Below are 25,724 nucleotides of genomic sequence, written 5' to 3' on the forward strand. Positions count from 1 at the left end.
AGTTTAACTAGACTTTATTTGCTTGGGCAAAAACTGTTTAATTTGACGTTAAAGATTGTCTGTTGTGTGCTTCAGGTCCATATTGTTCAGACCCCACAAGGAGAAGATTATGAGGGCAGAACCTTCCATGGGAAGAGGGTAAGAGAACAGTGTTGCTCTAGATGCATCCAAATGTCATTCTGGGAATTCTTGTTGGTTCAGTCTAATTAATCTGCTTCTATTGGCATTTTATCTGTGATAATTGGAATGCATACACCAGACAGAATAAGGAAGCTTACTATTAAAAAAAGAGATCACATTGCCTAACAAATTCTCTTTTGCCTGCTCACCTTCACCCCCTTCTGTGCTTTGAGCAGATTACGGGTGTGTCGATTCTTAGGGCGGGAGAGACCATGGAGCCTGCACTCAGGGCCGTGTGCAAAGACGTCCGCATTGGCAAAATTCTCATTCAGACCAATCAGGACACCGGAGAGCCTGAGGTACAGCGCCTTTTCTACCGTTACAGCCTCCTAAATTTGACAAATCTGAACAATAATTATTGAAAGTGTAAATATCAACTATAAAAGGAGCTTACATTTGTTTTGAGCCCTAAATATGTGCAGCAGTTCAGAGATATTTATGTATAACAGTATTTTGTGCAGTATCTTAATTTTGCTGCCTTAGTCTAACGTTTATTAGATATTCAAGAATATGATGCTAGCTTTTTTTGTGTAATACTTTAAAATATGTACCAAACATATTCTTGACAGGCTTTGTGAGATTCACTGAAATATTCTTTACAAAATATTTATTGACAGACTCTTCATTTTGCTGCCTTATACCGTGTCCTAACCAGACGTGACGCCGCAACACTATAAAATGTATCTTTTCCGTGTTAATCAGAGTTTTTATCTTTACCAACCGTGACGAGCCACAGGGCACATTCTAGGCAAATGGTGACTACTTTGAAGATGCCAAAATATAACACAGTTTTTATTTATTTTGGATTTAATTTAGTCACAACATATTTCCCATAGTTCTGTTTGTTATTCCGTAGTTTTGATGACTTTACTATTATTTTATAATGTGAAGGAAAAATTACAATAAAGAATAAGTGTTTCAAAATGTTTGGTCGGTAGTGTGTGTGTATGTTTTTGATGTTTTGTTTTTGCTTTGTTTTTTGTTTGTTTGTTTTGAGATATATATATATATATATATATATATATATATATATATATATATATATATATATATATATATATATATATTGTGCATAGTGTGTGTGTGTGTGTGTGTGTGTGTATGTATGTATGTATGTATGTATGTATGTACACTCACCTAAAGGATTATTAGGAACACCACACTAATACTGTGTTTGACCCCCTTTAGCCTTCAGAACTGCCTTAATTCTACGTGGAATTGATTCAACAAGGTACTGAAAGCATTCTTTAGAAATGTTGGCCCATATTGAGAGGATAGCATCTTGCAGTTGATGGAGATTTGTGGGATGCACATCCAGGGCACGAAGCTCCCGTTCCACCACATCCCAAAGATGCTCTATTTGGTTGAGATCTGGTGACTGTGGGGGCCATTTTAGTACAGTGAACTCATTGTCATGTTCAAGAAACCAATTTGAAATGATTCGAGCTTTGTGACATGGTGCATTATTCTGCTGGAAGTAGCCATCAGAGGATGGGTACATGTTCTCATTCTGTTTACGCCAAATTCTGACTCTACCATCTGAATGTCTCAACAGAAATCGAGACTCATCAGACCAGGCAACATTTTTCCAGTCTTCAACTGTCCAATTTTGGTGAGCTCTTGCAAATTGTAGCCTCTTTTTCCTATTTGTAGTGGAGATGAGTGGTACCCGGTGGGGTCTTCTGCTGTTGTAGCCCATCCGCCTCAAGGTTGTGCGTGTTGTGGCTTCACAAATGCTTTGCTGCATACCTCGGTTGTAACAAGTTGTTATTTCAGGCAAAGTTGCTCTTCTATCAGCTTGAATCAGTCGGCCCATTCTCCTCTGACCTCTAGCATCAACAAGGCATTTTCGCCCACAGGACTGCCGCATACTGGATGTTTTTCCCTTTTCACACCATTCTTTGTAAACCCTAGAAATGGTTGTGCGTGAAAATCCCAGTAACTGAGCAGATTGTGAAATACTCAGACCGGCCTGTCTGGCACCAACAACCATGCCATGCTCAAAATGGCTTAAATCACCTTTCTTTCCCATTCTGACATTCAGTTTGGAGTTCAGGAGATTGTCTTGACCAGGACCACGCCCCTAAATGCATTGAAGCAACTGCCATGTGATTGGTTGATTAGATAATTGCATTAATGAGAAATTGAACAGGTGTTCCTAATAATCCTTTAGGTGAGTGAGTGTATGTATGTATGTATGTATTTGTTTAGACATTATTACTGCTGTACATGATTTTAAGGTTTGCCTTTATGTTCATGTCCAGCTGCATTACTTGCGTCTGCCCAAAGACATCAGCGAGGATCATGTGATTTTGATGGACTGTACTGTGTCCACTGGGGCTGCAGCCATGATGGCCATCAGAGTTTTACTTGTAAGAATGTGTTGAATCTTTTTTTCTTTTGTCACACAAACATGCGCGCACACACGCGCACAACTCCGACACCTCTAGTCGTCTAATGGAATTTATAGTGTGCAGTGGCACAGGCATACACGCCTACTCAAGCACCACATGTAAAGTGGCCAGTTTTTAGTTATTTTTTTTTGTCTGAGTGTAGGTGTATGATTTGAAACCTCATTGTCTCACATCTACCCTACATCATGACATAACTTTTTCAATTTCTCACGTTAATTTCACAATTGATGTAAGACTCAACTGTGTTTATTGCTATTTCTTTCTATGTTTTTATGTTGTTTAACTATAGCTGCTTTTGGCCCTGTGGATACTTCCTTAAAACACACTTTTCACACACTTTTCACTCACTATTTTATATAATTTGTCTACTAAGAATGTCAAACTGTGGACGTGCATGCATCACCTATTTTTTTGACCAATGTAATTTCCACAACATCTCAAATTATTTGCTGGATTACATTTTTTTTCAGTCATTTGTCTTGCCAAGGCTAATTTCATAGCTTGCATTTTATGCAGCCTAAATACACAATTTATACACTTTAAATACATACAAATAAATACACTTTTTTTTCCACAATTTGACAATTACCACTTTAATGGAAATGACATGATAAAAATATCTGAAGTTGTATTTAGTTTAATTGTTTTTTTGTCAAATCACATATGTCATATTGCATTTTAAGAGACATGTCATAGTAAAAAATTAGAATATTTTCACTCTGTTTCAATTATCATTGTTTAAATATTTGGTAATATGAATTTGGTACAAGGCTAAAACAATAAAATCAACACATGAAATGCTTTTGAAAAGTAACAAAAATAAATTAAGGCTTTGTAAAAGTTTCCAGTTTGGCATTTTAAGTTTCACAATAATTGTTCTTATCTTGGATTAAGGCCCATGATGTAATCACTACTAATGCTATTTAAAGATAAAATAGTAACAGCTGTTAGTGTTTTACTGACCGGAAATTGTGTTAAAGCAGTTTGCGTTTAAGCAAGAAGATCAATGGCTCTGTCTTATAATTATGGCTGTAGACATATTTTATTTAATCTATATATAGACAAGCTTTATGACATGTGTTTGTGTGTGTGTGTGTAGGATCATGATGCTCAGGAGGATAAGATCCTACTGGTGTCTCTGCTTATGGCAGAGATGGGTGTGCATTCTGTGGCCTATGCCTTCCCTCAGGTCAAAATCATCACCACTGCTGTCGACAAAAAGGTCAATGACCTTTTCCACATCATCCCTGGCATTGGTAAGTCTGAGAACCTTAACTTTATTTGCTTGAATATAAGCCTGCTGCTCTTTTCAATTTGCTTGAATATATGACTAATTTCCTGAACACAAACTTTGTTAAACACACTTTATAATACTTTCATAAATTCTACACTTCATAATCAAAAGAGAAATAAATATTTTGCTTAAAGAAAATGAATCTGCCTTTAGGATCATTAAGATGTTGTTGACAATATTTTCATGTCAACAAAGCAATTTAAGCCTCCAGTTCTCATTATTGTAATAAAAAATAAAAGTATTTTCATTACTATGAGTGATGCAAAATAAATACATTTGAAGTCAGAAGTTTAAATGCACCTTAGCCAAATACATTAAACTCAGTTTTTCACAATTCCTGACATTTAATTGTAGAAAACATTCCCTGTCTTAGATCAGTTAGGATCACTACTTTATTATTATTCTGACATTTCACATTCTTAAGATAGAGAGAATTATTTATTTTGGCTTTTATTTCTTTCATCACATTCCCAGTGGGCCAGAAGTTTACAAACACTTTGTTAGTATTTGGTAGCATTGCCTTTAAACCTCTCACAATAAGTTGCTGGAATTTTGTCCCGTTCCTCAAGATAAAACTGGTGTAACTGAGTCAGGATGTTTGGCCTCCTTTCTCGCACATGCTTTTTCAGTTCTGTACACAAATCGGATTAAGGTCAGGGCTTTGTGATGGCCACTCCAATACCTTATTGCACCACAATACGTTCATCTCTAGGAAACTGAATGCGTTTCCATCCTACATGAACCAGACTTGTGGAGGTCTTGGCTGATTTCTTTTGATTTTCCCATCATGTTAAGCAAAGAGGCACTGAGTTTGAGAAAATACATCCACAGGTACACCTCCAATGCGGTACACCTTCTATCAGAAATGGTTTGTTCCCAGTGGTTGGACATACATCTGGATATGGCGCTGATGTGGGGGTCACTCTTGGTCGCCATGGGGTTTACTACATTTTATACTAAAGAACCTGGCTTTGCTATTTTTACACATTTCTTCTAATGCCAGCCCTTGGTTTTGAGAGGTAAGGCTTGAGACTGATTATGCCTTGGGGCCCTTTATTGAGGCAATTCTTTGTTTTAACATAAGTCTTATGTGCTAAGTCAAGCAGTTGTTGAGCTGTCATCGTGCAAGGGCAGGCTGTGAATCCTAGATGATAGCTCAATCTGGGATGCAGGTCTAGAAGGAAGATGGTTTTGAAGTTGATTTCTTTCATCTCAGGTTTGTTCCGGGACTTGAAGTAGGCTTGCCGTAGTCGAAGGTAGTAGGCTTTTATGGTCTATTTCCGTACATGTTTGGTGTTCAGGTTGGTAAAGAGTTCTTGCTCAGACTCTTGGTCTGAAAATTCTTTATTCTGGGCCACTCTAAGAAGTTGGTAGTCAGACTTTTGTGTGGTCTGGCTGTCTAAGTAAACGTCATACCTCAGGAGTTATCAAGTGTTATCCATAGTAGGTAGAAAGTGTCTCTGTTAGTCATCTGAGGCCTCCAAGTCTGTCATGCAGGTAAGCATGGATATCGTGACCCTCAGCAGGATTTGGCGTGAACTTGTCAATGTTCCTTGCCAGCTTGTTTAGGTCTTTCAATTCCATTCCTGGTGCTACTTTAGGGTTCGTTGGGATATGTTCACCATTTCACTGTTGTTGGCAAGGGGTTCTTGGAAGAGGGTTGGTGAGGTTTCATGCTGCAGGGCATTCATCATTCATTCATCATATGGTAGCTTTTGGTTTGAGGATGCTGCTTTATTGAACAGAGGTGCAGTTATGGGATCACAGTCCATTCTAAGCTCTCGCCTTAACTCATAAGATTGTTTCAGTTCGTCTCTGACCATGTCAAGCTCATCTTTGGTGAGGTAAAGTTGTTGGGTCAGTGTTTCAACTTCAGTTCTGGACTTTTCCAGATGGCCTTACAAGGCCTTGTTTTGAGAGTTCATGTCTTCCAAATCAAACCTGTTTTTTCCCTCTCGTGCTTCGGTGGGCTGGAGTTTCTTTTACAGGTCCTCTTGGGCAGCTTTAGCCTGCTGCTCTCTGTACTTGGTAGCTGTCAGGGCTTCCTGGAGCCGTTTTATTTCTCTTGTTGATGCTGGATCCAATTGTTTGGACCTTGCATCAATCTTGGGCTTCAGCTTCAAGGTCTGTGCAGCACATGGTATTCGGTAGCAACTTTTGGGTCTTTGTGGACTGCAGCTTTAGGTTGTTTACTTCTTATGTCAGTGGCGTCCTTGTCACTCAGTTTCATCTGACCTATGATGTTGTGAGCCAGGGAGCTGGTGGTTTTTCCCAGCATGACATTCAGTCCTGCCTCAAAGTCTTTCAAGTGGGCTGTGGGATCAGTCTTCAGTGAAATGTTTGACACACTTTCGTGGAGGACTACGGAGAGAGCTGACACAGATCTGCACAGGGTTATGGGCCTAGGTGTAGTGTTACAGCTAGGTGTTGGCTTCAGTGTGTGGAGACACAAATAAAGGGTAGTAACAGCTTGTTTTCAGTGAATGTGGGCAACTAGTGAAGTTTTCTTTTCAATCTGGCTGGATTGACACCATACACCTGTTTTATGCGCCACGTGGTGACTGTTACCTGGCGCTTCTCTCTGCAATTTATTTCCAGACATGGTTGTGTTTGTATGCCGGAATTTGGATTGCGTTGATAAACACAAAGAGAGAGTGGTTGCGTGAGGGTAGACTAGGGAGAATACGCACAATTTGGTGATATATATCGATATCGTTTATCGCCCAGCCCTACAACTAACTAAACCCTTTCAACTAACGTTTTCAACAGTGATTTCATTGTCTAGATTAACACTGAGCTTAGAGCAAAACTGAGAATGAGAGACAAATATTGAAAATAGTTTAGATGTATTTTTATTTTTAGCGCATTTACACAATTGAGTCAAGTGCTCACCGAAAAGACTGGTCTTTAGACATGTCTTGAAAGTTGCAAAGGAATTGACTGTTCAGGGAGCATTGGAAAGATCATCCCACCAGCAATGAAGTGAAAATTCAGGAAAGTAATTTTGTGCCTCTGTGTCGGTACAATGAGTTGCCATTTACTTACCGATTGCAGGTGGCTTCTGCAGTAATACAGTAAAGAGTTATTGTGTTAAAGTAATAAGAATCACTATTGAGAGAAATGGGAATTTAAAAAAAAATGTGCTTGGTTTTAATGCAAATAATTTCACACTGCAAATAACCTTAATGGTCCTAAAATTATGCTTCATTTTCTTCATTCAAATTATAATTGCTTGCCTTTTTTAATTATTTTGGTGTGAAATGTGCACTGGACATGTATTCATAATTCTCTTTGTTTTTGTTTTTTAATTTTGTCAGGAAATTTTGGGGATCGTTATTTTGGCACAGATGCACCTCCAGACTGGAGTGATGATGACATGGATGAGCCCAGCTACTGAAACCCCCTCTGGACACTCCTCTCACCTGTACTTAGTATAGCACACAAAGACTATCAACCTGGCCTGATAATTGACATGTCTATTTGTACATATATTTTTATAGTTCTTTGGGCACCCTGAAGTGTTTTGCGGAAGTGTTTTATTTGGTTTTATTTATGATGGTTTTATTGTTTCTTTGTTCATTTGTTTTAAATGGGTTATTTAATGTAATGTAATGTTTTATAAAAGTAGAATATATTGTTTGATTGTAAAGCACATGCGGCAAATTATTTGCCTTGCATGTTTGCTGGCACTTTTGGAATGGGCAATTTCGCAATTTGTTTGGCATATAAACTTTGGTCAGCAACACAGTTGAACATTTCTTGTTGTCATAGCATACAGTATACCTTGTTCTTATTTTATTCCTTTCCTTGGCTGTTTCTTGCAGCAGTCAAGCTTTCTGAGAGCAAAATAAGTCTCGGAGCATTGCCTTGCTACACATAGACAGTGAGTTTCTTTGAAGGACTACTTCATCGGAAAAAATGTGTGGGCGTTGCTTTTTTTAATCTTTGCTTTTTCTCTTTTACCTGCAGACAGCTACTGACCAAACCACAGGCTGTTAACAATTACACTTTCAACAAAGAGTCCTCAAACATATACAGCGATTGTAGGACAAAGAGCTGAAGGGTTTGACTTTACGTTGCAGGTGCTAGAAATTATCATAGTGATTTTTGGTTGCTGTTTTTATTTTTATTTTATTATTGTTCACAACATGTTGTTGTGTTTAAGAATGAACTACATGGTTCTATTTTGACCCACAAAAGTACAACATCTTGCATTTGTCCAGTTTCTAGCTGCCTTTTACTATATATGGATCAGATGTGCTTGTTGTTCGCATGCTTGAACATGGCTGTGTAAGAACCAAACTAGCTCAAAGGAAACGTGTCTAGTCTGAAATTCAACCAAATTAAGTATGATTGCTTTTATTGATGTTTTATTTGTTTTATAATTTTTACCGAACTTTGCGAAAATGCACCTAGACTGAAGAAAAATATTTAATCATGGAGATACGGTATGACTGTGTGTGTGCGTGCGTGTATTGTTTGAGTACCCTACCTTACAATATTTGCAGTTAACTAAAAGTATGCTTTATAGGTTTCCATGGTTGCAAAATACCAATATGTTCTCATTTTCAAAGTTGAAATCTGCTGTGATAATGTCAAGGCCTAGTGAATGTATCTACTCAGATCTTATTCCCACAACAGGAATAGAAGTCATCAGCAACATTGTGTTTAGCTATCTTTTACATTTTTATATATATATATATATATTTCACTGCTGTATGGAATACTTGATTCTGATTAGTCAATTGTGGCATACTGTGCTCAAATATTTTTCTATAATGGCCGTTAAACTGTCAAATTGACTGTTGTCCCAGGCAACTGCTTTCTTAAATAGCTGTTTTAGTTTCATGTCTCCCATATCACTCCGAAGTCTCTTTCCTCTTGTATAATAAAATTATTTCAGTGTCATTTCATGTCTATTTATTTAATTTATTGGTAACGCCACAATAATGTTCTGTTTGTGAACATTAGTAAATGCATTAGGTATCATAAACTAACATTGAACAATATTTTTTGCAGCATTTATTCAACTGTTTTTTTATACATTAAAAAGTGTTCATTGAACACTAATGTTCATACATTAAATCCCTGTAAATCCAAAGCGAGAGTTGTGTCCGGTTCCTCGGCACAAAGTCGAGTTTGTTCCATGTGGGGGTTGGTCTCTGCCAGGGCTGCGCTTTGTCACCAATCCTGTTTGTGATATTCATGGACAGGATATCGAGGCGTAGTCGGGGTGGGGAAGGTGTGCGGTTCGGTGGGCTGGGGATCTCATCGCTGCTTTTTGCAGATGATGTGGTATTCTTGTTATCATCGGTCCGTGACCTTCAGCTCTCACTGGATTGCGTGGCAGTCGCGTGTGAAGCGGCAGGGATGAGGATTAGCACCTCTAAATCTGAGGCCATGGTTCTCAGCAGGAAACCGATGGAGGCAAAGTTCTCAATCTACTGGTCAATTTTTGTTCCTACCCTCACCTATGGTCATGAAGGCTGGGTCATGACCGAAAGAACTAGGTTGCGAGTACAAGCAGCCGAAATGGGTTTCCTCAGAATGGTGTCGGGCTTCTCCCTTAGAGATGGGGTGAGGAGCTCTGAGTAGAGTCACTGCTCCTTTGCATCGAAAGGAGCCAGTTGAGGTGGTTTGGGAATCTGGTAAGGATGCCCCTGGGCACCTCCCTAGGGAGGTGTTTCAGGCACGTCCAGCTGGGAAGAGGCCTCGGGGAAGACCCAGGACTAGGTGGAGAGATTACATCTCCACACTGGACTGGGTACGCCTCTGGGTCCCCCAGTCAGAGCTGGTGAATGTGGCTTGGGATAGGGAGGTTTGGGGCCCTGCTGGAGCTGCTGCCACCGCAACCCAACTACGGATAAGCGGTTGAAGATGGACAACCAATAATTTTATTTCATAGCCCTTTTCCACCGAAATTGCGATTTGTATCATAGTGTGTTTGTATACAGCTTTTACTCCTGTTTTTGAGGACATATTTAAACATATTGATTCATCTAATCCATCATTATTACATTGCTTAACAAGATTGTCAGAGAGGACATCTACGCTAAAGACAACAGGTTATGTAATTACATATTGTCTGAACTATGGCTTTAAGGTGCACACAGTAATTCTAATCCAATACACTTTTTGTAAATTTCTGCAAATATCTCCTCAGTCAGCTAGCTGTCCGTTCTGTGGGAGGGCTGAATAAAATCTAGTATTTGTACACAGCTCTGGCTCTGTAAATGGGACAAAAACAAAGTGTAACAGACCGATCCACACAACACTACTCCAGCCAATCAGCAACAAGGGGTGGTTCTTATGCGTGCACAGGGTGGGGGGTGGGGGCAGAGCAAGAGGGAAATTCATAAGAAGAGCGATAGAAAATCTGGCTGATGCGAACTTTCTAAACTCCAAAGAGGACAAATGGCTGAGAAACAGACCAAGAGAAAAAGGTCAGATGACTAAAAACTAAAAATGAAGGATTATGATCGAAGTCGAGGGCTAGGAGCCGCATTAATTTTTCAGGGATGGAGAGACCTCAGATAGGTAATAGGCTTGAAGATAGATGCAGAAGTTGCTGTTTTTTTTTCTCGATGGGTGGGTAACATAAATTTTGCTATGTTTCACAGAACCCATATATGCTGTTGTTGTAATATTAAATTTAGCAGCAGGAGAGTTGTGAGTGTCTGGAGCTGGTGTGAGTAAAATCTTCTTGTGTGCATGAATTTGAGGGGCGGAGCTTCCAAAGGAGCACTGAAGGGAGGGGTGTGTTTGTTTTGGCAGTTGAGTTTGAATATCAACAGTTTTCTTAGGTATTGCTGAGTGCACCTTGATGTAGCTAAGTTCTGTAAACTGTTACAGTGGAATTTTTAACATTTAACATCTGCGTAGCAGATGGTTGTATTTGTGCCATAGCATATAATATTATTGATTGAAAATCCCACCATTTTATTTCACAGATAGCCGCAATCTTCCGAACTTAGTGAGTAGCTGGTCAAAAATCCCCTTTCAGAACAAAACGATGCACAATATAAGATGACAACAGTGTAAAAGCTAACAAACTTGGCAAATATAATAACTTGCTGAGATCAGCTGCAGAGGACACCGGCAATTCTCTGTTTTTCACGAGCGTTACTTGCTGAATTCAATGCCCTGGTTAGTTAGCAGCCTGGTCAGTGTCTGAGTCCAAAACATCGTTGCTCTGTCCACTGTCGCTTTTGCATATGTTCTTATGGACCCTGTACTCCCTTAAGTGTTTTTCAATTTGTTTATGATTTAGTTATTTGTCCGATTGGAGGTGTTGTGCATCTTTTCGTGCTGTATCTTCCTTCTTGTAGTGTATTTTTTTTCCCCTTTGTGATCTCTCTAGTTTATCTCGGATCTTCGTAAATCCCATATCACAAGTAGAGCACTTGTTTCGTCATGTTACCTGAATGCTTTTTATGTCTGATAATTTTTTAGTATTAGTTATCAGAAGAAATACTCCTTGCTGCAGACGGTAGCTACTGTTGTTGTTTGGGAAAACTTTGCCATGGTGATGAAACATTATTTCGCCCTCCATCCCCTGACGTAATCGGTTCCTGCATAGAGACCAGCAAGCTTTTGGTGCCGGTGAGGAATCAGGTTTTTGGCCTTGTAACAGCCTTTTCTGTGGTGGAAATGAACAGAACAGTTAGAAAATTGGCACAGGAACCCGTACCTGAACCATGTCGGTGGAAAAGGGCTATCAGGGGACCCAAATTTAATGCATCTAAGAATTGCACCATTTTTCACCAATTTTCACCTTGAAAACCTGTCCATATGTGTAAAAAAAGCTGGCTTTTTTATGACACATCTTCATGACTTTCTTACATCGAGAAATATCTTTTTGTGTGCATTTAGTTTATAACAGAGACAGCGGGATTGAAACTCATTCATATCTTGAACACAGGAAGGATACTGTGGTTGTCCTCTTGATATGGAAACTAACCCAGCTATCTTTCATCTGTTTCCATAATTAACTCCACTCTAATACAGATGATAGTTAACAATAGCATGAACTAATTACCCTTCCACTTGTATGCACTGAAAGGTCAGCTGACTGTTTTTATCTTAAAAGTTAAAAGCGAACCAAATTAGCATGGCATATTTGTGTTTAAAATAAAATGCTGCTTTGCAAAATACTTAAATCAATTAAGAATATTCGCAACCTCTTTGACCCATGAGTTATACAGCTTTTAGTTTGGTCACGACTAACAAATGGGGTCAAGGGTTAATATTTGACTTTAAAATGATTAGAACTGTTTTGCTTCATAAACCCTCTTGCAGGTGGAGGTTTTCCCTACATGCTTAAACAGAAAGATTCTGAGCAACCTGAGGTTCCAAAAAGAACTAAAAATGCTTTTTATGGCCTAAGATAACCTTTCTAAGAACCCTAAAGAACTTAAAAAAACCCCCTCAAAAATCAATGTGCTGATCTGAAGGACCTATAATGTAATATCAGCTTTTTTAATCTCCAAAGAACCATATACAGCCCAAAGCCTGTATATGGTAAGAAGAGGATTCTTTGCTGTACCTAGAATCCATAGCAAAACATTTATTTGTAACTATTTTTTAATTTCATATCATTTTAATTTCTACATTTTTGCTCTCCTTTTGTCAAAAGAACAATAACCACGTCATAAAACATACAAAAGAAGCACTTGAGATTAATTAAGCTCTGGTGGCCCTTAATATTGAGATGTCATGGAAAGTTTACCACAAGCTTGTTCGTAGTGACAAACAGGAAGGAGGCACTTAGCTCGTGTGTAGCAGTACTACAGCATCACAAGGGCCCTTTAGGTCACAGAGCTGAGGTGTGTAAGTGAGCATGAGCATAATGGTCCGGTTTCTCCAGAGACATGCGTCTGGGCTTCAGCCAACACTTTGAAGGCCTCAAAATTATTTCCCGGTGTGGACCGACACGGAACATACGAGTTGTCTCTGTAGGTAAGACAGAGGTGAGTGCCTTTCACTTGATGCATGTACCAACCCATGATAAGTGCCAAATTATATGTTGATGAGTGAGAAATCAGGGATATTTTTAAGGTTCTGATTTCTCCAAGATGTTGTGTTAGCTGCATTTGCAGCAATTTTATCATGTACAATGAATACAGAGTGTACAGGTGATGAGGTGTGCATGATCAATGCATTAGTGATGGTGAATAATTCATAAAATGTTTATGATTGCAAACATCATCCTTCATCAGAGACAAAGGCTGGAGCAAGGCTTTATCATTTATGAGCTACAGACAGATCCTAAGCACATAGAGAGAAAGATGGAAGGTTATAGCTGTGGGATGTTATTATTCTGAAAGCCATGAGGCCATTAAACTCAAACAGAGATGGGCTAATTGTCTTTAAGTGGTTAGAATACAATATTGGGTATCCTTCTAAATTGTTCTGTTTATATTTGTATTTCATTGATTTTTTTCATCACATTAATTAACAATTCAGGCTTTACAGACATAGGAAATTAACAGGTTAAAGATTTTCAAAAGAAGGGCTATTATCCACATGGAAAAGGCGCGGAAGCCGACAAGCAAAGGTCTTCAAGTATATATATAGCCTGATACACAGTGTATACAGTATGATAGTATGGTGTGTGTGTATGTATGTGTGTGTGTGTGTGTGTGTGTTTGTATATATATATATATATATATATATATATATATATATATATATATATATATATATATATATATATACTCAAATGAGCAATGTGATTTGTTAAACTTTATAATCATTATATATATAATATATATATATATATATATATATATATATATATATATATATATATATATATATATATATATATATATGATTATAAAGTTTAACAAATCACATTGCTCATTTGGAGCCTCAGATTTCTATAATGCAAGTTTTTATGGGACGCAAGCAGTTTGGTCTATGTATGCTTCGTTTACATCATGTCAAGTGTGCAAATTTTGATTCACATACCGAAAATGATCTCTGTTGAAGTTGTAACAGACACATAACAGGAAACCAGATTATGGATCTACTGTTACACATTTGTCAAAAGGAAAATGTCATATTTAACAGAATATGTATTGATTTGCATAATTAAATATTTTTGTATGCTTTTCCATCTATTTGTATTTTTAGTTGCATATTCGCAAATGATTTGAGGTCAATGCATGCTTTTTGTGTGTGATATTTTTCTGTTAAAATACGTAAACCCTGCACACAATCATTTGTTTCGTCTCTCATCTCCGCCCTTATATGAAATTGTTGAATATTATGTTTCTTTTTTTTTAATAGCAAGAGAAAATGGAAGTAATCCGTGATCAGGGCAATGTGCCCATCGTGTATGAGCAGTGCTTTTGAGGACTGTCCAACCTGAGAATGCTGGTGTTCTTGGTCAATCTCAGGTCCGTCAGCCCATAAAAACCTGTCTCGCTCGAACCCACTGTGATGCACCAATGGGCCTTCAAACCACCTAAATGTAGTATTGTTCATGTATTATTGGTAAAGACACTGCAGAATTTGTCATTTGTATGCTGTATTTGCAGTGTTGTATGAGATCCTTTTTGTGGTTGGTTAAAATATTAAATACTATTCAATACTATCTGACTTTGTCAAAATTATTTAATTGCAACTCCACAGAAGAATTTCAACAGATTTACAAGATATTAGATATATTAAGCTAAAATATAGAGATACATTTATTTTGGGTTTAAACTTGTTCTGAAGTATCCCAATAATGTTTTACTGAGTGAGAAACCTCTCCAAATGATTAATCTAGTGAGTGAAAACTCCTAACGAATCGGACTGAATCGCAAATCGATACAGACCATTTTACTAACCCGTTTGAACAATTCACTGAAAAGAACCGACTCAGAAGAATGATTCATTCGAAGGGTTAGTCATCGCTAGTTCTGATTCTAAACTGCTGAATAAAATTTTGGAGACCTGTCATGCTAGCAGGATAGCATACTTTTCAAATACACTTTAGTGTAATATCCTCAATGTACAAAATGAAATTGGAAAGTTGCCGGTAATTATGTTTATTCATTAGCAACAAAAACACCTTGACTTTTAAATTAAATTAAATCAAAATAATCAGTGCAGTTCAAGACCCTTCACATTTGTCTTTTCCCTCCTTTTTTTTCTTGAAACCCCTCCCCTTTAAACACCTCAATTTTCCCGCGCAACCAAGAACCTATCACAGTCCTTCTAAGAAAAAGACTCGAGTACATGAATTTAGCATTAAAAGAAAAACATGAATAACTTCATTTTTGTGTCTTACAGTATGATCATTGGTGTAATGCTTCTCAAATATCTCTTATCTGCAGCTTTTCTGGTCAAATCCTTATTTGTGACTTAAAGCCGAACAGTCTCAGAGCCAATTGGTGTAGCAATCTGATAATGAAAAAGAGTAACCTACTTAGAGTGGGTCACTGGGTTAAAGGATTAAAACTTTCAACAAAGCAGCGGAATGGTGAAATAGCAATCAGGCTGACGCATGTCTCTTTAAACAAGCTTAATTAAACTTTAAAACACTTAATGGTGTAGTTCCATGCACATTTTCCCAAGCATTAACCTTAAGCCACAAAGTCTGTTAGGTGTCATTCATGGAATCATAGATTCAAGCCATTGTCCACAGTGTGTGGAGAGTGGAGAGGGACACTGAGAGCATGGTGGTTTAAAGCAGTTTAGTGACATTTTTGTTGAGACACGGTGGTCTGTGAGAATAGTGAGGGTAGATAAAGAGATATAGAATGGTAGTGACTTAAAGCAACGGTCACTGTTCACTTTCATTAAGTGGAAAAAGTTGCAAAAAAAATGAATAGTTACTGAGACTCAGCCTTCTACTAAACATCTTCTTTAGTGTTCCACTTGAAAAGAAGGTTGCATGAGTTTGGAACAATATGAGGGTGAACAAATGCTTTTAATTTTGAAAAGGTTTGGAGATGATAAGGCAGAAGATGGAGCCCTTGATCGCATGTGCTCTGCGTTGTCTGCTGTAGATTGCCGCCAATAGACTCTCACTCATACTGCACCACTAGAGGGAGCATTGCCCATGTTTGTGTGACGATATGACCTTGTAGCCTACTAACTAGTGAACAACACTTACCAGACAAGTCCAAGTCAGCTGCATTCAAAATCAGTTTGGTTGTTTAAAGTCTGAATTTAAAGACATATCTTGAATTATGACATTCTCTTTTTAGTTTGTATTGCGCAATTTCTTATTTGGGTAAAATGAATTTACACATTTAAATGTCAAATAAAAATTCTATCAAATTTAATTTTGTAATATTTAACTAAATTAAATTGATAAAACATAAAATGTAAAAAACTAAATATTTTATTTGATTAAACATTACTCAGTTCAGTGTGATGGAATTCTGTTATGAAATTGAATTGCTTGTTTCATACAAAAAAATGTGTTAATTGTGTTTTATATGGTTTTTAAATTGGTGATTTAAATGTATTTTATTAGAACAAACAACCAAAACACAATCAGTAGCAGCATGTACATAAGTGTTTGCATAGCTATCTTATTGGGACCTACGTATAATTAGCTTTATTATAAATACTTATAACCCTACACAAACCTCTATTATTCCTAAAATGCAAATGTTTTTAGATGTGAATAAAAAGTGGAAAAAAAGAAATTATTTTGGAGCCTATACTGTAATTTATTTTCTATTTACTTTTTATTTCTTCCCCCTTTCAAGGACGTATGCTAAGATTTAGCTAACTAGGACATTTGTAAATAATTTTGTCCCTTAATAATAGGTACTGTAACTAGATTAGAAACACACTTTAGGCTTTAAGGTATAGGCAAGATAATTTCTTAGATTAATGTAGAATTTTCTAAGTGTTATAATGATTTTGAATGATCATAAACCAATAAATCCAACGATTTATTGCAACGCTGCTGCTCATACAAAACAGGAAATTGAAAGACTAGAGCTGATCTGAACCATTGGCAGCCATTCAAAAGTAGACGTGTTTTCTAACAAAAAAGTTGACCTCTTATAAACTTCTATTTTTCCATACCTTTTCCCATTGACGAGTGATCAGTCACATGACAGCCAAGCCTGCAGGCAGCAGCCCAACCAGCGGCACTTAAGCCAAGATGGTCGCCTCGGGAACCCTGTGCTAGCTGAGCAGATGCCATTGAAATGAATGGGAATGCTTATGGATAGTTTTCACCAAATATTTTAGAGCTCCTTGTTCTGAACTGGTGTGTGTATCAGTAGTGTAATTGTACATGCTCAAGTATGTTTTTTTTATTTATTAATTATTTACACAAACACATACTGTATACAGCATTACTCCTCAATGTTGATAAAAACCAGTTTTAAATGCTTTAATATATTGTTAAAGCGTATTCTTTTTCACAGTTTAGTTTATGAAGAATAAGAGGTGTGCCAGTCAGTTTATTAATGTATATAATATTAAATTATCGTTTAGGCCTGTCATGGGAAAACCAAGCACAGAAATGTAGGGGTGTAGAAGATATGTACTGTACAGTCAGAGACTATTTAATCCAAGACAGACCACTTTTATTCAAATGAATGGGAGAGATATAGTGGGCGGTTGCTACGAGGCACGTTTCGCAGGCTTGGTTGGCAACGTTCTCTGATTGGTTGATCTTTCTCTGCTGGACCATGTGTAAAGTAGTTGTTTACCAATCAAACACGATTTTTAAACCATGAAGTTTAAAATACACAGACTGATGGCTTCAAGCATATACCATCAGTGAACAACCTCGGAGCTCACGGTAGGTCTGTATTTAAAGATTTTTAAGTTATCGTTGAAAAAATAAAAAAAATGAATGGGAATTTTACTTCAAGAACCAGATTGTGCCCGCCCACTTTTTCAGCTGTCTGGGTTCTGGAAGTACTGTATTTTCCCCTTTAATTTCTTCCACAGACTTTTAATAATAAATAAATTGTTTAATAAATACTTCATAAAAGAGTTGTGAGCCATGAACCAAACCAACCAGATCCTAGGTGAATCACAACATCACAAACTTTGAGTCTAAATTATTTGAAAATCGGACATAAAGACAAAGGTACAAGGCCATGTACTGTCTTACATGAGGGCACAAACTACAATCCCACGATGCATTGCAAAAATGTGATTGAATACAAAATTATGGGAATATATAACTTGATTTTAGGTTGTTGATTATAAATATAGAAACAATATATTTTACGTGTATTGCAAAATATTTCAATATGTACAAAGTAGTTCAAATGAGCAGTTTAAGGGTGAAGAGAGAACGACTCAATTACGTCATTCACAGTGAGTCATGGGGTAGGCGGTCACTCCAAGGCACAGGGTTTCGATGGCCGTGGTTCTCTGATTGACGGATCGTTCTCTGCTGTACCATGGGTAATGTAGTTGTTTACCATGAATTCCGCAATCAAACAATGAAGTTGAAATAACGCAGACAGATGGTTTCAACAGAAGCAAATTCAATCTATGAACAACCTTGTAGTTCACGGTAGGTCTGTCTTTAAAGGTTTATAAGTTATCGTTGAAAATCTATTTGTCTGTGGGATAAATTAATGGGATGTAATTGTTGTCAGATTTTACTGCTGATTTGAAATATGTTCTTTGATCGTAATCTTGTTTAATATTTTATAAGATTTTAACTATTAATATTTTTATTTTTATAAGATTTTGGTCTTTCCACATTAAAGTAGACAGGAGCTGCATTTAATTCTGCTTGTATTCATAGAAAATAACTGCCCTGGAGCATTCCCACAAAGGTCACCGAGTGGCTTGACTTGCCTTGAAAGGGATTTTGGTACGTTTCAGCAAGGTGCACACACCAAGTATTCAACAAATTATATATAAAAGAAATCACGTAGGATTGGGTCAGGTAGTCCAAGGTCAGAAATATAAACAAAATAGACTTAGAGACTATAGAGAATATGACCAAGAATTTGTACATCTTTGAATTAATCTCCATTATCAGAAACACTGGAGTACAACAATAGGCTTTATCCTCAAGGGGAAGAACCACACAATTGTGTGTGTGTGTGTGTGTGTGTGTGTGTGTGTGTGTGTGTGTGTGTGTGTGTGTGTGTGTGTGTGTGTGTGTGTGTGTGTGTGTGTGTGTGTGTGTTGATGAAAGGTTAGGTCTCTCTGCTCAAAAGAGGCTCAGTTTGTTTAGGGTGAAGAAATATTTGGATAAGGTATTTGAGCGATGTGGGCAGGTGGTTTCCATTACATTAATCTATGATTGGGAAGGGTAATGTTCTTAAATTGAATTGTATTCCAAAATTGTATTACCAAATTTAACTACCTGCTGCAGTCTCTCCCTGTAGATGTCCCCCTCTCTTTTTGCAATTTGATAGCATAGTGAAGTCCTTCATTTGGAATGGTAAACATCCCAGATTACATTTCAATAAGTTACATAGGCCAATTGACATAGGTGGGTAAGGCCTACCCATGATTTTGTTTTATTATTTTGCATTCTGTCTCAGACATTTGGCTCATTGGTCGCTTCCACCTGAGAGAGCCCCTCCCTGGTTTTGTATTGAACAGGAAGTTCTTGCCCCTATGCAAAGCCTTTCTATCAAACTAACCGGAGAAGTTAAATTACACCGTTATCTCGCATTTGCACTCGGTATAGACAAAAGTGTCCAGAGTGTTTAATTAGGGCACTTATTTAAATGTTGCTTCCAGCATATGGCTGAACCCCAAATTATATATATAATAAGTCTCCTTTCTACTGGTCAGAGTGGATTGTGAGGGAGGTTACTACACTCAGTGACCTATATGACAGTGGAGTGTTGAGATCCTTCTAAAATTTGGTTCAACATTTTTGGATTCCCAGATCTCAGTTCTATAGGTATTTACAGCTGTATTTACAGCTTTGTGCTGTTTTTGGGATTAGTTTACAACTCCCTAAAGCGGCAGATACACTGGGAGAGGTGTTTACTGCTTTTGGAAAAGGTCATGAGTCATCAGTGTATTACTCCCTGTTAATTCAGAGTCTGGGGGACAGAGCTTCAACTTCTCAAGAGATTATGGGAGAAAGATTTAAACTTGGTATTGGAGGAGGGAGTGTGGGCAAGGATTCTAAAAACATCAAGTCTGTATCTAGAGATGCAAGGGTGTGCTTTATGCAATTCAAGATTTTACATTGATTCTATTGGACCCCCTCTAGATTGTATAGGCTTGGTTTTAAAGACACACCCACCTGCTGGCGATGTCAATCCGAAGATGGAGACACAAGGAGTGTCTTGAGGGAGTTTTTTGTTGAAATGAAATTATCCTCATGTTGCATGGATATTGTTCCTCCACGTCTTCTAAAAGACTCACTTGATGCTATTGGTCCTACTCTACTTGTGATTATTAATAGCAGCCTGGCCTCGGGAGTCGTACCTAAGTCTTTTAAACAGGCATTAGTGGAACCAGTAATTAAGAAATCTAACCTGGATCCTACAGTCTTTGCTAATTTTAGACCTATCTCGAAACTTTCGTTTCTGTCTAAATTACTGGAGAAGGTTGTATTTGGACAATTGAATGCATTCCTAGATCTACATGGTATCCATGAAGTGTTTCAGTCTGGTTTTAAGTCCCAGCATAGTACGGAAACTGCACTGTTGAAGGTTTCTAACGATTTGTCACTTACTACTGACTCGGGGAACTGTGCGATTCTAATTTTACTGGATCTGTCCGCTGCATTTGATACCATAGACCATAAGACCATGGTTACATGCTTAGAAAAATGTGTTGGTATTGAGGGTACTGCGTTGGCATGGTTTAAATCATATTTGTCTGAAAGAACTATCTCAGTTCGCCTTGGAGAATTTGCCTCCTCAACGGCTTCTTTTACGTGTGGGGTCCCCCAGGGCTCCATTTTGGGGCCTATTTTGTTTGCCTTGTATTTGCTCCCTCTGGGACACATTTTCAGGAAGTTTGGACTATTGTAATGGCCTCTATGTAGGCATTAGTCAGGCCTCTCTCTCCAGACTGCAGAGGGTCCAGAATGCAGCAGCTCGCCTGTTGATGGGTACACGAAAGCGGGAACACATTACCCCTATTCTCTCCTCTCTTCACTGGTTGCCTGTCCATTTTAGGATTAATTTTAAGATTTTGATGTTTGTTTTCAAATCTCTTAATGGTCTTGCACCAAAGTATCTGTCTGAACTGATCAAGCAGTATGCGCCGCCAAGAGTGCTTAGGTCTGCTGACCATTTGCTTTTAGTTTAGCTGAAGAGCAGGGGTGAAAGAGCATTTGCAGTAGCTGGACCAAAGCTTTGGAACAATTTGCCCTTGTACATCAGACAGGCTCAGAAACTTGCTGCTTTTAAATCTAGTCTTAAAACCTATTATTATAGTTTGGCATTTGACGCTATGTGAGAGTTGTTTTATTGCTTTTGTTTAATTGTTTTTATTTTTTGTGTCATTGATCGTTTGTAGCAGTAATATAGGATTTAAGTGTACAGCACTTTGTCAAACACTTGCTGTTTTTAAAAGTGCTTTATAAATAAACTTTGACTTTGACAACCCATGTCTTTTGGGGGGGGGGGTCCACACACTATATGGACAAAAGCACCCACACATTACACCTACAGGAGCTTTTATGACATCCCATTCTAAATATATAGGCAATAATATCGAGTTGGTCCCTCCTTTGCAGTTATAACAGCTTCCACTCTTCTGGGAAGACTTTCTAAAAGATTTGGAGTGTGTCTGTTGTCATTTTTTCACAGTCTTCTAGAAGAGAGTTTGTGAGGTCAGACACTGATGTTAGTCGAGAGGGTCTGGCTCGCAATCTCCATTCTAGTTCATCCCAAAGGTGTTCAATAAGGTTGAGGTCAGGGCTCTGTGCGTGCCAGTCAAGCTCTTCCACACCAAACTCATCCAACCATGCCTTTATGGACCTTGCTTTGTGCACTGGGGCACAGTCATGCTGGAACAGAAAAGGCCCTTCCCCAAACTGAATTTTCCAAAATCTCTTTGTAAGCTGAGGCATTAACATTTCCCTTTAGTGGAACTAAGGGGCCTAGGCCAACCCCAGAAAAATAACCCCTTAGCATTATCCCTCCTCCACTAAATTTAAAGTTGGCAAAAGCAGTTAGGCAGGAAATGTTCTCCTGGCATTTGCCAAACTCAGACTCGTCCATCAGACCGCCAGATAGAGAAGCATGATTCGTCACTCCACAGAACACGTTTCCACTGCTCCAGAGTCCAGTGGCAGCATGCTTTACACCACTCCATCCAATTTCACGAACTGACTTGATATATATATATATATATGGGGGGGTTAGGTGTAATAGTTGGGGTTAAGAATTGATTCTGTTTGTATATGTACTGCTTTTCTTTGTTTAATATATATGAATCAATAAAAAAATGTTAATCATAAAAAAAGAGATATTTGAGTAGAGGTCTGTTCTTTAAGTGTATACTTTGCCTTAGAGAGAGATAGAGGACTGTGTATGTGTGGGTAGGCTGAAGGTTAAATGCCATCTGGATAGAAACATTTGAGAGATCATGCATGCTTGTATTTATGTGGGGTTTCAGGGGATTCTTAGCTATAGTTGGATAACAAATTTGTCCCCAGAAGTGAGCTAAATTAGACAAAAACCTCCCTTTGGGTACATCCAGTGCCATCCTCATTTGGAAAAACAATTAATAAATTAATTAAATGTTAATTAATGTTTTTTTTTTCATGTTAAGTTTTCTCTTATGCTCTTCTCTTATGTTATTCTCTCATGTTGTGTCTTTAGTTATTATTACTGCTTTAGCTTCATATAACAACAATACAAGTCTATGGAATGTCCCAATTCAGATAAGTAAATGTGTGTGTATCTGTATGTGTGTATGGGTGTGTACATACTGTAGCCTTTGTGTGGTAACCGTTTTAACCAACATTTCTTCTTCTCTTTCTTCACTTCTCTGTGTTCCACACCACTGATGACAAAACTGCCTCCACAAACACAGGCTGAGCGGAAGAGATGGCCAGTGAGTCTTTTGTTAATTGATTTTGTAGGTTTTTCGTCTCATCTCTCTCTTTCACATATAAAGTCAGGTGCTTTTAAGATTTTTAGGTCATTTGTGCCTCATCATAGGTTCTTTCTGATTTCACATCCTTCTCTGTTATGAGAAAATGAGGGTTTTGTGTTAAGAGGGCAGCAGTGAAATATTGTCAATCAACTCATGAACACAAGCTAAAACATAGCTGATCATGAACAAAATAGGTGCGCAAGAGGGAGGCTGTCTAACTGTTGTGTAAAATTGACTTTTTGCCACATATGAATAGAAACTGAATAGGAATCAACTATTAAGTTTAAAAAGAAGCTATGAGAATTATTAGTGCTTTTGCTCAGGCAAGCATCGCTTACGATTACGATTGCTCATACTTAGTGTTGGGGATATGAACAAATCCTTAAACCCTCAATATTAAATTTGGCATTGGACTGTTTGTGAGGAAAGGTGTGCTATAACTTTTCTAAATGAATAGGCTTACACTTTTCACTTGGCAGACAATAAAACAGTGGAAAAAATCTTAATTGAATTAAAGTAGGTACCTGAGCCATATGTTGAGGCCAGAATTTTAAAAAGGCTCAACGCACTTTTCTACCATCTGGCCAACCGGTTTTGAGTTTGATGAGTAACGGTTCCAGTAGAATATCCCCTTGAAAACAATTTAATACGGTACGATTACAAACTGTTCCCAGCTAACCATTGTAACCCACACTCGCACACACAAGATGAGACAGTCACAATGTATATCAAAACTGCTTTTATTTTTATAAGAGCAGGCGAAGGTACAATAAGGAAAATCCAGAGAGAATGGTCGAGGAAAGCGTAGGGTCGAGAGCCGGGTAATCAGGATGAAACAGAAGGGCAAATCTACAAATAGAGTGGTCAAGGGAAGCGAGGGGTCAAGCCGGGTAATCAAATATATAGCAGGGTAATCTAGCAAGTAGAAAGGACAAGGATAAACTAGGGGATCACTAGTAGCTGGCAAAGTGCAGGGGTAAACTATACGATAACCAACAAATGCGAAATGAATGTGTAGTGGTAGATATAGTGAACCAAAGCAGCGGTGCAGGTGAAACGAATGACAGGTGATTGGGACTGTGGCAGGTGTGTGCAATGAGGGGCTGAGAGGCGAGTGCGGAAGCGTCTAATACTCTGGCGATAGGGAGCGGGCATGAGTGCCCGAGGGGAGAATGCGAGCGAGCATGAACGCTCGGGAAACTGAACTAGTGTGGGAACACGAGGGAATGGGTTGAGCCGAAGAGGCGGGATTCGTTACAGTACTCCCCTCTGCTACGGGCGGCTCCTGACGGCCGCGCTCGGTTACGAGGGCGCGACCTCTAGGAAGTGGTGCAGGGCGATCGGGATGCTGGCGGTGGTAGTCCAGTTTGAGAGCTGGATCCAAGACATCCCTAGATCGCACCCATGACTGTTCCTCAGGTCCGTAGCCCTCCCAATCGACCAGGTACTGCAACTCGCCTCCTCGACGTCGGGAGTCAAGTAGAGCCCGGACTGTATAGGCGGGCTGGCCACCGACATCGAGTGGTGGAGGGGGTGTCTGGGCTGCCGTGGGTGGAAACATAGGGCTGTAGTGCACTGGTTTGAGAAGGGACACATGAAACACAGGACAAATTTTGTAGCGGGGTGGTAAAAGTAACTTATAGGTGACGGGGTTAATACGTGACATAATTTTAAAGGGCCCAATGTATTTCGGACTTAGCTTCTTGGACGGCAGCCGGAGTCGGATGTCACGGGTGGAGAGCCAAACCCTTTGGCCCGGATGGAACAGGGGGGCAGGACGGCGTCGGCGGTCTGCCTTAGCTTTCTGGGTTTGGACCGAGCGTTGTATGCGGTCATGGGTGGCCCTCCAGACCTGGGCGCTTCTCTGGGCCCAGGCATCCACCGCTGGAACGTCACTGGGGTTAGCCTCCCACGGAAATAGAGGTGGTTGGTAGCCGAGGACGCACTGGAAGGGGGTGAGGTGTGTAGAGGAGCTGACCAGACTGTTCTGGGCATACTCGGCCCAAGGGAGGTAGGTGTGCCAGCTGCCTTGGTTTTGGGCGCAATAGGACCTTAGGTACCTGCCTACCTCTTGGTTGAGGCGCTCGGTTTGGCCATTGGTTTGAGGGTGGTATCCCGAGGAGAAGTTGAGCTGGATGCCCAGCCTGTCGCTGAAAGCTCGCCAGAAGCGGGATGTGAACTGGGTGCCCCGATCAGAGGTGATCTCCTCGGGAATGCCAAAGTTCCGGAAGACGTGGGTTATCACCAGGTCGGCCAGCTGTGTAGCATTGGGCAACCCGGGCAGAGGGATAAGACGGCACATCTTCGAAAAACGGTCAATGACCACCAGGATCTCGGTCCGGCCGTCGGAGGGGGGCAAATCTGTGATGAAGTCCATGGCTATGTGAGACCACGGACGGTCAGGTACGGGCAATGGCTGGAGGAGACCTGCAGGAAGGTGGCGGGCGTTTTAGACTGGGCACAAACTGGACAAGAGAGAACAAAGTCAGAAATGTCGTCAACGAGTGAGGGCCACCAATATCTCTTAGCGAGCAGTTGGGTGGATCGGGTAATCCCCGGGTGGCCAGAACAAAGTGAGGTGTGTACCCACTGCATGAGCTGGGGGCGGATAGCAGTGGGGACATATACTCTGTTGGGGGGGGTCTGAGGAGGCGCGGGTTCGTCACCCTGGGCCTGTAGGATGGCCTCCGTCAGCTCCCACTGGACGGGTGCTACGACGGACGACATGGGGAGGATGTTCTCTGACCCGGAGTCTCGGAACCACGGTCGAACAGGCGAGACAGGGCGTCCGCCTTGAGGTTCTGGGAGCCCGGACGAAAGGT

The 25,724-nt window shown here is 39.3% G+C and overlaps 1 protein-coding gene across 6 annotated transcripts in view; it reads left to right on the forward strand.

Annotated features, from left to right (window-relative positions):
- LOC127618353 (uridine-cytidine kinase-like 1) overlaps positions 1–8,796 on the forward strand; it is a 36,125-nt gene extending 27,329 nt beyond the window's left edge. For 5 of the 6 annotated variants that reach the window (XM_052090720.1, XM_052090719.1, XM_052090722.1 and 2 more), the window contains exons 11-15: positions 76–138; positions 357–479; positions 2,445–2,552; positions 3,694–3,850; positions 7,206–8,796. In XM_052090720.1, coding sequence (XP_051946680.1) covers positions 76–138; positions 357–479; positions 2,445–2,552; positions 3,694–3,850; positions 7,206–7,285 — 531 coding nt within the window. In that variant the 3' untranslated portion in view covers positions 7,286–8,796. The remainder of the gene's footprint in view (positions 1–75; positions 139–356; positions 480–2,444; positions 2,553–3,693; positions 3,851–7,205) is intronic. The other variant, XR_007967425.1, reaches the window with a different exon arrangement.
- Positions 8,797–25,724: the final 16,928 nt, after the last annotated feature.

The sequence above is a fragment of the Xyrauchen texanus genome, chromosome 25 (genome assembly GCF_025860055.1).
Source record: "Xyrauchen texanus isolate HMW12.3.18 chromosome 25, RBS_HiC_50CHRs, whole genome shotgun sequence".
Taxonomy (NCBI): Eukaryota; Metazoa; Chordata; class Actinopteri; order Cypriniformes; family Catostomidae; genus Xyrauchen; species Xyrauchen texanus.